Genomic DNA, 14287 nt, shown 5'->3' on the forward strand with positions numbered 1-14287 from the left:
CCACCAGGGAAGCCCCAGTCCCTTATCAGTCTCTTATCATATGTTTAAGAACAAGCTCAGTATGATGAGTGTTAGATCATCTCATGGAGTGGATTCACCTTGGGGAGCGCTGCTGTCTTCTGGCTGCGCCTTGTGGGCTTAGTTACCCCAGGGCGTATGGAGGTCCGCTTCCCTGAACAGGGTCCAGCTCGTGTCCCTGCATTGGGAGGCGGAGTCTTAACTACTGGACCACCAGGGAAGTCCCTGCCATGTTTTAATATATGATCTAGATAGTAAACTTTTTACCTTGCCATTCTTCTGGAGTGTTTTCTGTTTGAGTTTAATTGTTATGTGTGCTTTCCTCTTTGTCCCAGTCTATTTTGATCCCTTCTTAAGTTCTTCCTTGCCTTAGTTGAACTGTAACTCTTGTGTGAATGCTTTGTCTCATCTTTGCTCTATAATCTAATGCTCTATAATCTAATCTCCTATATACACATGCAGTTTTAATGGAAAATAAAAATGGCCTCAGCTTTTATCTGTTGTTGGCTTTAAACCATCCATACATTCCTGTCTGTGTGCAATTTTATCATCTGAAGTCAGTGTTCATCTGTCTGATAAAATTTATTCTATTATGATCCTAGTGGCCACTGATTCCCTTTTTCTCAGCAAACCAGTGTCCGGCTTCACAGATAACTTTGATACCTCGTTCTTGGTCAGTTTTTGCCATCTTTCTCCCTGAAGTTTGATCCAGATCCATCAGACTCAACCATTGACTTACTTGGCTCTAAAACCTTTAGGGCTTCCCCTGCACAGTACTTCCAAACAACCTTAAACTTGAATTTTATGATCCCAACTTACTTGGCTCTAAAACCTTTAGGGCTTCCCCTGCACAGTACTTCCAAACAACCTTAAACTTGGATTTTATGATCCCAAGTCCCTGATCTACATCTGAGATCCTGAACAAAGCTCTTCCCGTCTCTAACTACTATAGCCTTTTAGTTTTAATAGGGCATCAAATCCACCACTTTAGTGAAAGTTTTATTTAAGGGAGGACATTTACATATGTATGTATGTATTTCTATTGATATATAAAAAGCATTTATATAATTTTGCTTTTTGACAATTAAGAGGTCATTTTGTAAATTTTAAATTCCTTCTTAGTACTTGCCAAGCCGTCAGTGCCTTTCATTCATACATTATTTTTAAATTAATTTACTTATTTTAATTGGAAGAATTACTTTACAGTATTGTGGTTTTGGCCATACCTTGACATGAATCTGCCACGGGCACGGGGCACGTGTCCCCCATCCTGAACCCCCCACCCCCCTCCCTCCCATCCCATCCCTCTGGGCCATCCAGTGCACCAGCTTTGAGTGCGCCGTTTCATGCATTGAACTTGGACTTGTCATCTCTTTCACGTATGGTAATGTACCTGTCAGTGCCATTCTCTCAAATCATTCCACCCTCGCCCTCTCCCACCGAGTCCTAAAGGCGGTGCTGTACATCTGTGTCTCTCTTGCTGTCTCGCATACAGGGTTATGGTTACCATCTTTCTAAATTCCATATATATGCGTTAGTATACTGTATTGGTGTTTTTCATTCTGACTTACTTCACTCTGTATAATGGGCCCCAGTTTCATCCACCTTATTAGAACTGACTCAAATGTATTCTTTTTAATGGCTGAGTAATACTCCATTGTGTGTATGTACCACAGCTTTCTTATCCATTCATCTGCTGATGGACATCTAGGTTGCTTCCATGTCCTGGCTATTATAAACAGTGCTGCGATGAACATTGGGGTACATGTGTCTCTTTTAATTCTGGTTTCCTTGGTGTGTATGCTCAGCAGTGGGATTGCTGGGTCGTATGGCAGTTCTCTTTCCAGTTTTTTAAGGAATCTCCACACTGTTATCCATAGTGGCTGTACTAGTTTGCATTCCTACCAACAGTGTAAGTGGTTCCCTTTTCTCCACACCCTCTCCAGCATTTATTGCTTGTAGACTTTTGGATGGCAGCCATTCTGACTGGTGTGAGATGGAACCTCATAGTGGTTTTGATTTGCATTTCTCTGATAATGAGTGATGTTGAGCATCTTTTCATGTGTTTGCTAGCCATTTATACTTCACACTTAAAAGGTGTGTTTTCCATACCCTCTTGGCTCCCATACCATCTTTAGAGAGTCCATGAGATGTTACAGTAACAATTAAGCGTGTTTTCATGGCTCTGCCACATGTTGGCAGAATTATTTCCAGAACAGTTACTCAGCGTCTCCACCAGAGCGTGAGTCCTTGCTGTGCTCTTGTTTTAGTTTCATTTTTCAGTTTTGCTTAATTAAGGGATAAAATTTAACTGTTTTTGCTCTGAGAATGATTTTGTTGATTACTAGTGATACTGATTTTTTTCTGTGTTACATGGCTTTTGTGAATTTTGTTACACATTTATCTTTGATGTATACGTTTTCTTAAGATTTACATGAGGTTTCTACATATTAAAAATCAAGCTCATAGCATCCACTGTAGAAATTTTTCTACATGTGTTTGCCCCTGTGTTTTGAGTGTGTGACACATTTTAATTATAAACCTAAAGACCTTAATTTTTATATAATCAAATCTGATAGATCTAAGGATTTGGGGTCAGTTCTAATAAAGTAATTCTTTTCTGTCAGTTTGGTAAAACAGTAAGTTGAGGATTGGGGCGATAACTGGTTCTGTGCTTTTTCTCTTTTGCCCTCTGTTTAGTTCGTGTGGACTCATTGTGGTTGTTTGAATTCTTTCTTACTCGTTGTTAACCTTTGGTTAGTGCTGCGATGGGGATGGTCTTCCTCACCCAGTGTATCGCAGTGTCCCCTCCTTGCTTATTATTTATCGGGGTCTTACACATGACACACTTTGGGGTTTTGCAGATTTAAGATTCACAGTTTCCGCTGCTCTCAGCTGACCCCAGGCTCTGTCACTCAGTAATCAGTAGTGTGGCGGGGACTGCAGCGTCACCTGCCGCAAGGCTGGCCACAGGGACGGATCGTGTCAGCTCAGAGGGGCCTGTTAGGCAGGCCGGCACCCGCATCTCAATGCAGCTTTGTTTTTCTCTGTCGTCACGTACACAGTAACTCTCAAAGTGATAAAAGCTGTTTCTTTGTGAAATACGGGCCCGAAAAGAAACCCAACTGCTAGAGCTGGTGATGGAAGTGAAGAGAAAACTGAAGAGGTCTAAGAAAGTGATGGTTCTTAGAAAATAGATGTTTTGGATAAATTAAAGTGGTTTTGCAGATTCAGGTAAGTTGGTGGTTGGTTAATGTTGCTACAGGATTGATGTAGTAGTTTATGTTTTGAGTGCTAGAATTTATTTTTACAACTTTAAAAATGACTAGTAATGTCCATTTCGAAGCACTGAGGATTTGAAGATATCATCTATACTGGACTGACTAAAGTTAAATCCTTCATTAGTCCTTGAAAACTTGAGGATTTGGAGAAATCTTGAGGGTCATGCAGTATATAATGTTTATAATACTGGGCTATTTTAGTCCCGTATTTCTGCTCTTGTGGCCCCACAGCACTTTTAAATAGATCTCACGTTTGTGTGTGTACTCACATCGTTCCACTGGCCTCTAATATTGGCCTTTCTCTCCTCCCCCCAAATCACGCTCTTTTTAACATACCGTGTTAACAATATGGTGTTACTAAGTTAAAAAGATCTTGTTGGTAGTTTGAGGTTGTGTTGGTTACATGATAACTTCAGAGAGGCCTTTTGAGATACCTATTTTTTCCTATTTGGAAACTGTAATTAGTCAAAATAGTCCAGAATAATTGTACATATCTGTTATGAAATTCAGCAAGCTTTTTGAATATTTATATGAACTGAGATTTATATTAGATACTGGGTATGGACAAGAATAAAGATCATTTCTTAAGGAACTCTCAGTCTAGGAGAAAAAAAGTTCCTGTACACCAGTAATTATAGAAAGTATGAAACGTGTCCGCACAGGGAGCTCTGGGAGCGCAAAGACAGGACCTGCTGGAAGGGTGTGATAGAGGAATGCTTCCCAGAGGTGAGGAGTGAGCTGATTGACCTTGTTCTTTGCTAATTTGGTAGGGTCAAGTCTTCTCCCAGCATACCACTGAAAATGTGGTCGTTGCTTATATATTGTAAGGCAATTACCTTGATCTTTTCCAGCCAATTTAAAGAACTTACTGTCTGCTTTATTTTAGCTGGTGTCTTTGGATTTTCATTTCAGTCTTCTTGCTTCTTCCAAATAATGTCTCTTTCTAGTAATTTGTTACTTATTTATTATAAGAATATCTGAAGTGATATTATGTAATTGTGATCTTGACTTTCATATCTGGCTTCTAAATTCAGAGAGATTGCTTAAGAGCTTTGAGTAAAATGCTGGTTTCAGGCTTAAGGATGAAATTGACACTTGATCTGTTTTAAGGAAGAATTCTGTGTGTATATTAGGAATATTGACTCAGATGCCCTTTTATAGTTTATTTAAATAATATATGATTTTTCTTTTTTAGCCTGTTGGTGTAATAGCTTTGTATTTCTGAAAGAAACTCCTTGGTCATGGGGTTGTTACTCTTTTAATGTATTAGCTGAAATTTGTTTTTCCTGTGTTTTGTCATTTTGTACATGCATTTATAAAAAAAGATTGGTAGCCTTTTGTGATATCTTTAACTGGTTGGAGAATCAGATTATATTTCCTTTAAGGCAGCATAATTCGTAATTCTTTACCTGAGCCTAGGGTTGATTTATGAAAAGTGTAAATGAATCTGTTTGTTATCACTGTACTTTGTGGTTATGGAATAGAGACAACAAAAGTCTGAATGCAAATTATAACCCAGTTTTTTCAAGTTGCATCAAACTGTACTTGAGAAAGGGATGGTATTTTGTGATCCATTCCTTACCTTTTATCCCTTTCATTTAAAAAGGAGTACTTAATTTTTTAAAGTTTTTAAAAATACTGATTCTGCATGAGAACTTTTCATCTCTGTGAAAAAGTGACATAGTGCTTTTTTGGTATCCTTCATTGTACATACAGAATTTCTAAAAATATTATTGCTGATTTTGTATGGTAAAAGTAGTTTTCACTGGCGTATATTTTAAATATGACTAGCCACTTGTGAGAATTCACAGAACTATTAATAGAATTTAGCTGAAAATAGACGTTTCTATTACGATGGTTGCAAAATGGAGACGATTATAGTTGTTGGTACTAAAGCCGTCACAGCAGTCAGTTGACCTAATAAAAAGAGCATGAAAATGTATGTAACGTTTAATATATGCCATGTAAATCAAATCAGACTTATTCAGCATAGTGGTATTAACTCGTAAATCTCTTAAGATTGACATCACTAGATAAACTGCTACAATTTACAGGAATGAATAATCTCTTACATGGGAGGACAGAGTATTTGAAAACTTTATAACTTCAATCTGTGCCAGTTTCAGAGAAGGAATGGAATACACCTTGAGCTAAAAGAAAAAGGAAGAAGCACACCAACTAGTGTGAATGATGGAGCAGCGGGGTTTAGTTACCGTGGTCATGAAGGAGGGGGACTGTGGGTGCTACTGTGTGGCCCCCATGCTGGGGAGCGGCTGGGTGTCGTCTTGTTGAGCTCTCGTGCCGCTAACTACTCCTGAAAGGTGAGGGTTAGGGTTAGCCGTACCTTGAAGTACAGTTCAGTTGTTCATAACTTACCTCTTACAAATCAGTTTCTTGTTTTTCATAAATATACACGTGGTCTTTCCTGATGCTTATTTCTAGAGCTGGGAGAATCTTGTTTATAAAAGACATTTTACTTCATATTATTTTCAGAAAATAAGTGATACAGTAATCATTTGTGAGATATATCAGCCATCTTTTTAAGAGCAAAAATATCATTGTAAAATGTTACTTTCTTATTAAAATCTGAGAAAAGAACAGATGAAAAAGTACAAATCCAAAAATCCGTAAAGTGAAGGATGAACGCTAGGAGTTGATACTGAATCTCTGTTAATAAATTAAGTCTAGGTTGAGGTAATAATGATTACAGATATGAAAGTCTCATAATGCTTTGATGGGATAATACAAGAAATGCGCTGGTTTAGTGATGGAGCTGACACTGAGCTCCCAGGGCCGGAAGCCCCGAGGAGGGGGCGTGGCTGCTGTCAGCGCAGGTGGGCTACAGGCCTGCGCATCCACCACCCCCATTGTTTCAGCAATATCAGCGGTGTATTTCTTAAATCATTTTACAATTTAAAGGTTTTAAATTCACAGTTGGTAAAAACAGCTTAAGAGCTGTCTTAAAGTTATTTAATATTATACTTTTTAAGAATGTAAGAGGCACTTTCAATCTGATTTTATTACAAAGGTTTTATATGCAAGCATTTATGAATCTAGCTTTGAAGCATGGATCTTGCCGGTATTTAAAGCCACTATTAACTGTGAGTATGCAGTAAATAAGGTTTCCAGGTGTTTTCTATAAAATTAAAATATTAGGAGAAAAATGATAAACTTACTGCAGACATTTTCTTCTTTCAGCTGCTTTTCTGACTCAAACGGTATGTCTTGATGACACGACAGTAAAATTTGAAATATGGGACACGGCTGGCCAAGAGCGGTACCACAGCCTGGCGCCCATGTACTACAGAGGCGCCCAGGCCGCCATAGTCGTGTACGACATCACGAACGAGGTGAGTAGAGGTGCATTCTGCACTGAAACTTGTTTGAATCTCCGTTTCTAGTATTCAGAATTTCAGTTACAGAAGAGATTTTTTTAAAGCTTTGTTAGCCAAGTATGACATTTCTGCCAAAGCAGAAATAGAAATAGCTTTTATGAAATAGAAAAGCTGATTTTAAAAAAACATGAAAGTGTCTCAATAATACAATAGTCCTAAGAATCTTTCCAAGAGTCACATTGGACAGTCTTTAAAGCCTCATCTCACAAAGACGCTCCTTATTCTTTCAGCCTGTGCCAAATAGCTGTTTCTTTGTTCCCAGGAGTCCTTTGCCAGAGCCAAAAACTGGGTTAAAGAGCTTCAGAGGCAAGCCAGTCCTAACATTGTAATAGCTTTATCAGGAAACAAGGCCGATCTGGCAAATAAAAGAGCTGTCGACTTTCAGGTATGCTGAATTTAACTTGTGGGTGCGTATTTTTCTTCTGTGTCCACACTTGAATTTTAAAACTATACAAATGATAGAAAATTTTAGACAAATGGTATGTGATATGCTTTGTCATTAGACATGTGGTATACTATGTAATTAAATCTCATGATAATAAGATCTCAGACTCACAGACTGACTTAAAGAATGAACTTAATGGTTACGGGGCAGTAGGGGAGGAACAGTGAGTTTGGGATGGACAGGCACACACTGCTGTGCCTAAAAATGGATAACCAGCAAGGACGTACTGTGTGGCATACACTGCTCGATGTTAACGACTTAAATGGGAAAAGAATCTGAAAAAGAATAGATACATGTATATCAATGTAGCTGAATCACTTTGCTGTCTACCTGAAACTAACACAGCATTTTTAATCAACTATATTCCAGTATAAAATTTTTTTAAAAAGAAAATTTATATATATCCGAGAATCTTCACACATATGTGTAAAGAAACTCACAATAAAGAATTTTAAAATATCTTTATTTATATATAAGCTGATTCAAAGATTTTTGTTGACCTAAACAGTTACAAAAGAAGTAATTTGTTCACAAACAGTATGGAAGTATATAAAGGAAAAAATGATTGCCTCCTACCCCAATCCCTCCAACCCTCACATACACTTCAGTATCCTTCCTAACTTTTAAAAAATGTACCTGTATATTATATCAGCACACATAATGCATGCCCACATGGTCACATGCACCTGTGTAGTTGTTCTTAAAAGGGTCTTCAAAAATAAAAGTTTTTTAAAAATCCAGTTTGCATGTTTTCTAATATGTCTAATTAAGAATGTTCCTTTCTGCAAAAGTCATTTAAAATAAAGCAGCTGTCTCTAGTTAGACGTTTTTAGACTCTCCCATCCTCTCGCTCTTTAGTTCTCTGCCAGAGACGTGTGGTCACTAAGTGTATAATCAGTGATGGGATAATTTTCTTCTTTGGTGTTGGAGTAATTCACATGGGAGAAAGAGCACTGGTTCTTGCTCCGTTAGGTAGTAAACTGAGCATGCGCACGTGTGGTTTCCCTTACTTCTGTAACACCCCTGTGAGGTACGGTGCCATCTGTCGCTCGTTCTGCGATCGTCACCCCCTCAGCACACAGGCGCGGGCAGAGCGGTCACATTAGAGTGTCACATAGCGTTGCAGAGGAGCTGCGTTTTGTTTAATCAAATTGGAAAGATGACTGATGGTTCTTCACAACAGCTATGAGGCTCAAAAATAATAACACAAGTAAACGGTAAAGCATGACACTGTGAAGTAGTAACAAGATTTTCAAAGATGACTCATGACACACTTAAAATAGTGCTTGTGGAAGTCATCCAGGATTAAAGAAATACAGGGCACCATTTAGCGGTGGAAGTCAGTGTTCAGTATTGGGTTTCCCTTTGTCTTCATTGCATATAATGAGCATAAGTAAAATGAAATTGCCATACAGATCAAAGAGAGTTTTACGGGATTTAGAACAGAATGGCCTCCCCTTTCTCCCAGAGAAGGAAATGGCAACCTGCTCCAGTGTTCTTGCTTGGAAAGTCCCATGGACAGAGGAGCCTGGCGGGCTACAGTCCAGGGCGTGGCAAAGAGTCAAACGCCGCTTAGTGACGACGCCACCACCTCCCTCAGACTCGTCATCTGAGGGCAGGTTTCATGGGGGACCAGATGAAGCAGGCTGGGATGGTGCGAGAAGTTAAGGCAGGAAAAGGAAATTATAACTGCAGTACCCTTACCTTTGTTTCAGCTATAAGTAATTGCTTATTATACAGTTGTACTAAGGAAGCCTGTTTTTTTTAATAACCAAAATAAGGGAGGTATAGCAATAGTATGTGTAAAAATATCTCATTTATCTCATTTTTTGTTATGCAAACAGGAGGCACAGTCCTATGCGGATGATAACAGTTTATTATTTATGGAGACATCAGCTAAAACATCAATGAATGTAAATGAAATATTCATGGCAATAGGTAAGATTAGCTTTTTTTGCACACAGTAAATATAGTTAAAACAAGTTATACTGGGGGCATATTTGGTTTGACAGTCTTCTTTTTGTTTAAAAAAAAAAAAAATTTTTTTTTTTTTTTTAATGATTATACTACTATGCTAGATTTCTTCCATGAAGCATTACTTTGTTAGGCATATTGTTAAATTTGAAAACTTACTACCATTAGGTTACAGTGCTTTCAGTTTAGTTAAGTTTCTTCTAGGTGAGTTGAAAGCCTGAACTTTGAGCTAATAGTTCAAGCAGGTAGATTTTCTGAAGATTTCACTGAAAATTTTGGACAAATACATTTTTGTATTAGGTTATATTATAACTTTTATATAAAAGAGGGATAAGCTCAGTAATGTTTTCAGTGCAACATACAGTCTTAATGAGCTTTTTCTCACTGATCATTAACTCCTCTCTCCTTTGCCCTAAACAGAGCATTGTTTTTATTTTTCAAGTTCTTTTTAAATCATGGATTACTGACAGGTATAACACTGATAAGTACATTGTACATACAGATTGACAAATTGTTTTAATGCAAATACTTTAACAGAGAACATTTCAGAGCTTTGAGGCACAGAGGCCAGGAAGGAGAGCAGAGCAGCGCGCGGCCCTTGTGGCCTCCGTGGCGTCTGGCCCCGCAGCGCGCCTGCCTTGCCTCTCAGGGCTGTCAGTAATGATGCGCGCTCTTGTGCAGTTGTTGACTATAGGTGATGAAGTTTAGTGGGAATAAGGAAGCTTCCCTTTTTTGTAACAACAATTAAAATATGTTTATTGACCCTTGCCTTCTGGTGTGGGGCTTCCCTGGTAGCTCAGCTGGTAAAGAATCTGCCTGCAGTGCAGGAGACCCAGGCTCGATCCCTGGGTCAGGAAGATCCTCTGGAGAAGGGAATGACAACCCACTCCAGCCTTCTTGCCTGCAGAGAATCCCATGGACAGAGGAGCCTGGAGGGCTGCAGTCGTGGGGTCACAGAGAGTCGCACACGACTGGGTAACTGACCCCACCCCGCCTGCTGGTGGTTTGAAGGTGCACGCTCTCTGGGAAGGGCGCCCACAGTCTGCTGCCGAGCACGCATGCCATCCTGCGGCAGCGCTGCACACAGCAGTGATGATCGCCTGGGGTGTCTACATCCTGGATCCCTGATAAATTTCCTCTGGTATTGAAGTCGTAAATTAACCAGTTAACAGCTGATCGAGAGGCTAAAAAAAACCCAGTAAGACCACTAGCGCTGTCCTGCTCTCTCCCTAGATGAGGGAGTTTAATGGTGGCTTCATTTAGTAAAACCTGCCTATTTGCTATGTAAAATACTTTCCTGAGAAACTCAGGGTTGCAGGTTATTAGGGAAATACTAGCATAGTTAAGAGGGATTATGCGACAGTATATACTTTTTTCTTTTTTAATAAATGGAACAATCACACCCAAAACCACATCTGAAAAGTTAGTAACAGGAAATGAAGAGATGATGTGCCCCTCCAATCAGGTTGAACTTTAAACCTTTCTTTCTGATGCTATTAAAACTCCACCAGATGGGCTTTATTTAATTTGTACCTTTTATTTAGGCTTGCTAATAAGGTTTTTTTTGTTTTTCAGTCAGAAAGTAGTCTGTGTTATTAGAGCTTTTGTTTACATTTCTGAAATTAGAATTTTTTTCCCTTGAAAGAAACTCCCAAGTGTAAATTGAATTGTGACCTCTCCATTTGTCCCTTGAATAAATCAGTGAACTCCATATTTGCGCTTTTGATGACTTGCGGCCTGGCGTGCTGCGATTCACAGGGTCGCAAAGAGTCGGACACGACTGAGCGACTGATCTGATCTGACTTCCCAAGTAGAGTACACTTGTTTAGTGGGAGAGTCTACAATAAATTTATCATCTGCTTTTAATGTGATAAGGTCTTCAGTGGCTTTTTTCATTACACATCTTTCTTGATTCAGGATTTTTAGCTTCTTAAAATCCTAATCAATTCAGGGTCATATTGGTGAGCTGCAGCACTCAATGAGGTAGGAGACTACTTCTTTTGAGACTCCCCAAAGAGATGTTTTAGATTATCTTAACACAATAAAAATTAACCAGTATAAGTTAAAGGTTCCTCATTCCAGCTTATGTCTTTCAGCCCCTTATTCACTTAGATCTAATTACAAAAAGCCCTTGCTGCTGCTGCTAAGTCGCTTCAGTCGTTTCCGACTCCGTGTGACCCCATAGATGGCAGCCCACCAGGCTCCCCCGTCCCTGGGATTCTCCAGGCAAGAACACTGGAGTGGGTTGCCATTTCCTTCTCCAATGCGTGAAAGTGAAGTCTCTCAGTCATGTCCGACTCGTCGTGACCCCATGGACTGCAGCCTTCCAGTCTGCTCCATCCATGGGATTTTCCAGGCCAAGTACTGGAGTGGGGTGCCATTGCCTTCTCCGAAAAGCCCTTGCAGAAGTATGCTAAAGGGAGAAATGATCATTCAGTCTAAGACAACTTGTTGTTAATTATAATAACGTTTGTAACGTTAGCCTCCTCTTGGTCCTCACGGGGCTTTGTTTGTAAGTACACTGACTGGAAATGCAGCCTTTTGCTCACCGTTCACCTGCCCCTCCTGGAGCCATTGTTAGAGAAGTGGCCCACGGTGAGGCTTTGCTGCCCAAACCTTGGTGCCCCGGCTCCCGGATCCAGCGTCCAGCGCAGCGTCTGGGATTCTAAAGATGGTTAGTGCTGTTGTGAAATGTTACAACAAAGGGTGAAAGGCCCAGGACACACCTAGGCATTTACATTTCTAAGTAGAGCCTGTTTGGCTTTTGTGTAACCCAAGCCATGGCTCAGGCCGAGCTGAATTCTTGCCAAGGTGGGCCATCCCTGAGGCGACAGGAACGGTCAGTGCTCTTAGAGATGCTTCATAAATCCCAGCATGCGAGGATCCTTGAGACCCAAGCCGACTGCATCTGGCAGGTAGTTTTTCTCATCATTGGGACCCACGCTGCGGAGAATTAGCAAAGCTGACGCCACGCGTAACGGCAGTTGCGGGGTTTGTGCAAATGTGGCAGCCATGCTTATCGGGCTCAGCTTTGGAAAATGGTTTTTTGAGATAGTACCTTCAGGATCAAGTCCATTTATATCAGGCAGAGCTATTGATGAATCATATTAGGATTCTTTATCAGCCACAAGATAAGGTAAGCCAGAGGATAACCGTTGGAAGGTAGAGGTATATAAGCAAGGAAGAAAATAGGAGACTCAGTCTGTTATGATTTAGGGTAATAATTTGGTCAGTAGCGGACACATTCTACTGAGGGGACAGTGTTTTCTGTCCTGACTTGTTCTGGAAAGTGTGTGGCTGTCCAGAGAGTGCCGACGGGCGGAGCTGAGCTTGTCTGTTTTGGGTTTTGGCTGCCTCAGGCGGCTTGTGGGATCTCAGTTCTGCAGCCAGGAATCAAATCCGTGCCCCTGCATTGGGAGCTCGGAATCTTAACCACTGGACCCCCAACGAAGTCCTGGAGCTGAGCTTCTTGGTTATGAACATGGTGGCTGCTATTATCTTTATAACTTCAGATTTCCTTTAAATAACAGGAGTACTAGTGATTACGAGGAGAAGGAAATGGCAGCCCACTCCAGCGTTCTTGCCTGGAGAATCCCAGGGACGGGGGAGCCTGGTGGACTGCCGTCCATGGGGTCGCACAGAGTCGGACACGACTGAAGCGACTTAGCAGCGGCAGCGATTACGAAATAAAGTATAACCTTTTCTGGTATTGTGAAATGAATCTATATAAACAGTTAAATACAGCTATTCTGATTGTGTTTGATAATTTATCCCTCAGCTAAAAAGTTGCCAAAGAACGAACCACAGAATCCAGGAGCGAACTCGGCCAGAGGCAGAGGAGTGGACCTCGCGGAGCCCGCCCAGCCCGCCAGGGGCCAGTGCTGCGGCAACTGAGCCCCGCGCGGACTCCCGGAGTGCTCTTCTGCGTCCTGATTGTTAATAAGAGTGCAATTGGAGCGTTTAACCAGCCCAGTATGACTTTCAAAAAGAAGAGACTTAACAATAGTCAAGTTTCTAATACAGAATTATTTTCCGTGTTCTGACCCTAATCTTGAGTGGCATGCGTGCGGCCCTCTGACCATGTCTCGGCAGTGGGGGGGGGAGCCGTGTGCACGGCTGTCTCCTTGGAAGTCAGCGGGGCTCGCGGCTCTTCTCCAGCGATATAGACAAATGACTCTGAACCCACAGTGAACCAGCCAGTTGTGTGAAAAAAATTTGGAACTTACTCATTTGGGCTTTTCAGAAAAAACTTCTGCTCTGGAAGGAGGTTCTAAAGATATTTATGCTTAGCTGCCATATCCAGGCAACCTGTAATTTCTCTTAGTGTCCTTATTTAAAGTATACATTCCACATTTTAACAAATTCGCCACAAGGAAACAGTCCCACATCTTCAGTGGGAAAAGATGAACATTAGTGGCATCTAAATTACAGCTGATCCTGTTGTTTTTTAAAATGGGGTAAAGTGCATCTTAAAGGATAGTGTTCCCTTCAAACATGTGAGTTCTTCAGCAAAAATGAAACAAACCAGGTGTCTGTGATTTCCTTGTAATCACTGCTGGCCATTACATGGGTTTTGTTTGGGTGTGGGGAGGGGGCCTTTGTGCCCTTCGGACATAAGTGTGGTCAATGCGCTAACAATTATGTACATTCAAGCTTGATTATTTTAAATCCGCTCTTCAGCTGCGCTGTAAATAGGGTTCTGCATTGTAGTCTCCATGTATGTCTATTACTTTTCGGTAATATTTAAGAGTTGCTTAAAAGTATACAAAATGTACAGTTACTAAAACAGCTAATTTTTTCCTTTTCTCCCCCTTTGAAAGGAAGGGGCTTCAATTGTTCCTTCCTGGCTAGAACCATAATAAAAAATGTACCAGTAATTTGTAACATAAGTATTGGATATGTTAGTAACAATCTTGCAGCCTTGTTTTCCAAAGTTCATTTTATTTTGATCAGTATATTGCACTAACTGTTTTAGGCATTTTCATTATATGAAATCTACCATGTGTCAGAGATGATTTAATCTATTTAAGTGTTGAACTGCTAGCGGAACTTGTACACTTACAGTAATTCAGAATTAGTAAGGACAACAGTTCACCAGTGTTTAGTTTTATATTGAGGTGCTCAGGTTGGAATAAAGTGGTATTAAAAAGCAAGTACTGGTTCTTCTCTTTTTT

General features: G+C 40.4%; 1 protein-coding gene across 1 annotated transcript in view; it reads left to right on the plus strand.

The window, feature by feature from the left end:
- RAB5A (RAB5A, member RAS oncogene family) overlaps window positions 1-14266 on the plus strand; it is a 33561-nt gene extending 19295 nt beyond the window's left edge. The window contains exons 3-6 of the mRNA XM_055570031.1: window positions 6498-6649; window positions 6957-7079; window positions 8984-9077; window positions 12892-14266. Of these exons, the coding sequence (XP_055426006.1) occupies window positions 6498-6649; window positions 6957-7079; window positions 8984-9077; window positions 12892-13007 (485 nt within the window). The 3' untranslated portion in view covers window positions 13008-14266. The remainder of the gene's footprint in view (window positions 1-6497; window positions 6650-6956; window positions 7080-8983; window positions 9078-12891) is intronic.
- Window positions 14267-14287: the final 21 nt, after the last annotated feature.

This window comes from Bubalus kerabau, chromosome 2 (genome assembly GCF_029407905.1).
Source record: "Bubalus kerabau isolate K-KA32 ecotype Philippines breed swamp buffalo chromosome 2, PCC_UOA_SB_1v2, whole genome shotgun sequence".
Taxonomy (NCBI): domain Eukaryota; kingdom Metazoa; phylum Chordata; class Mammalia; order Artiodactyla; family Bovidae; genus Bubalus; species Bubalus kerabau.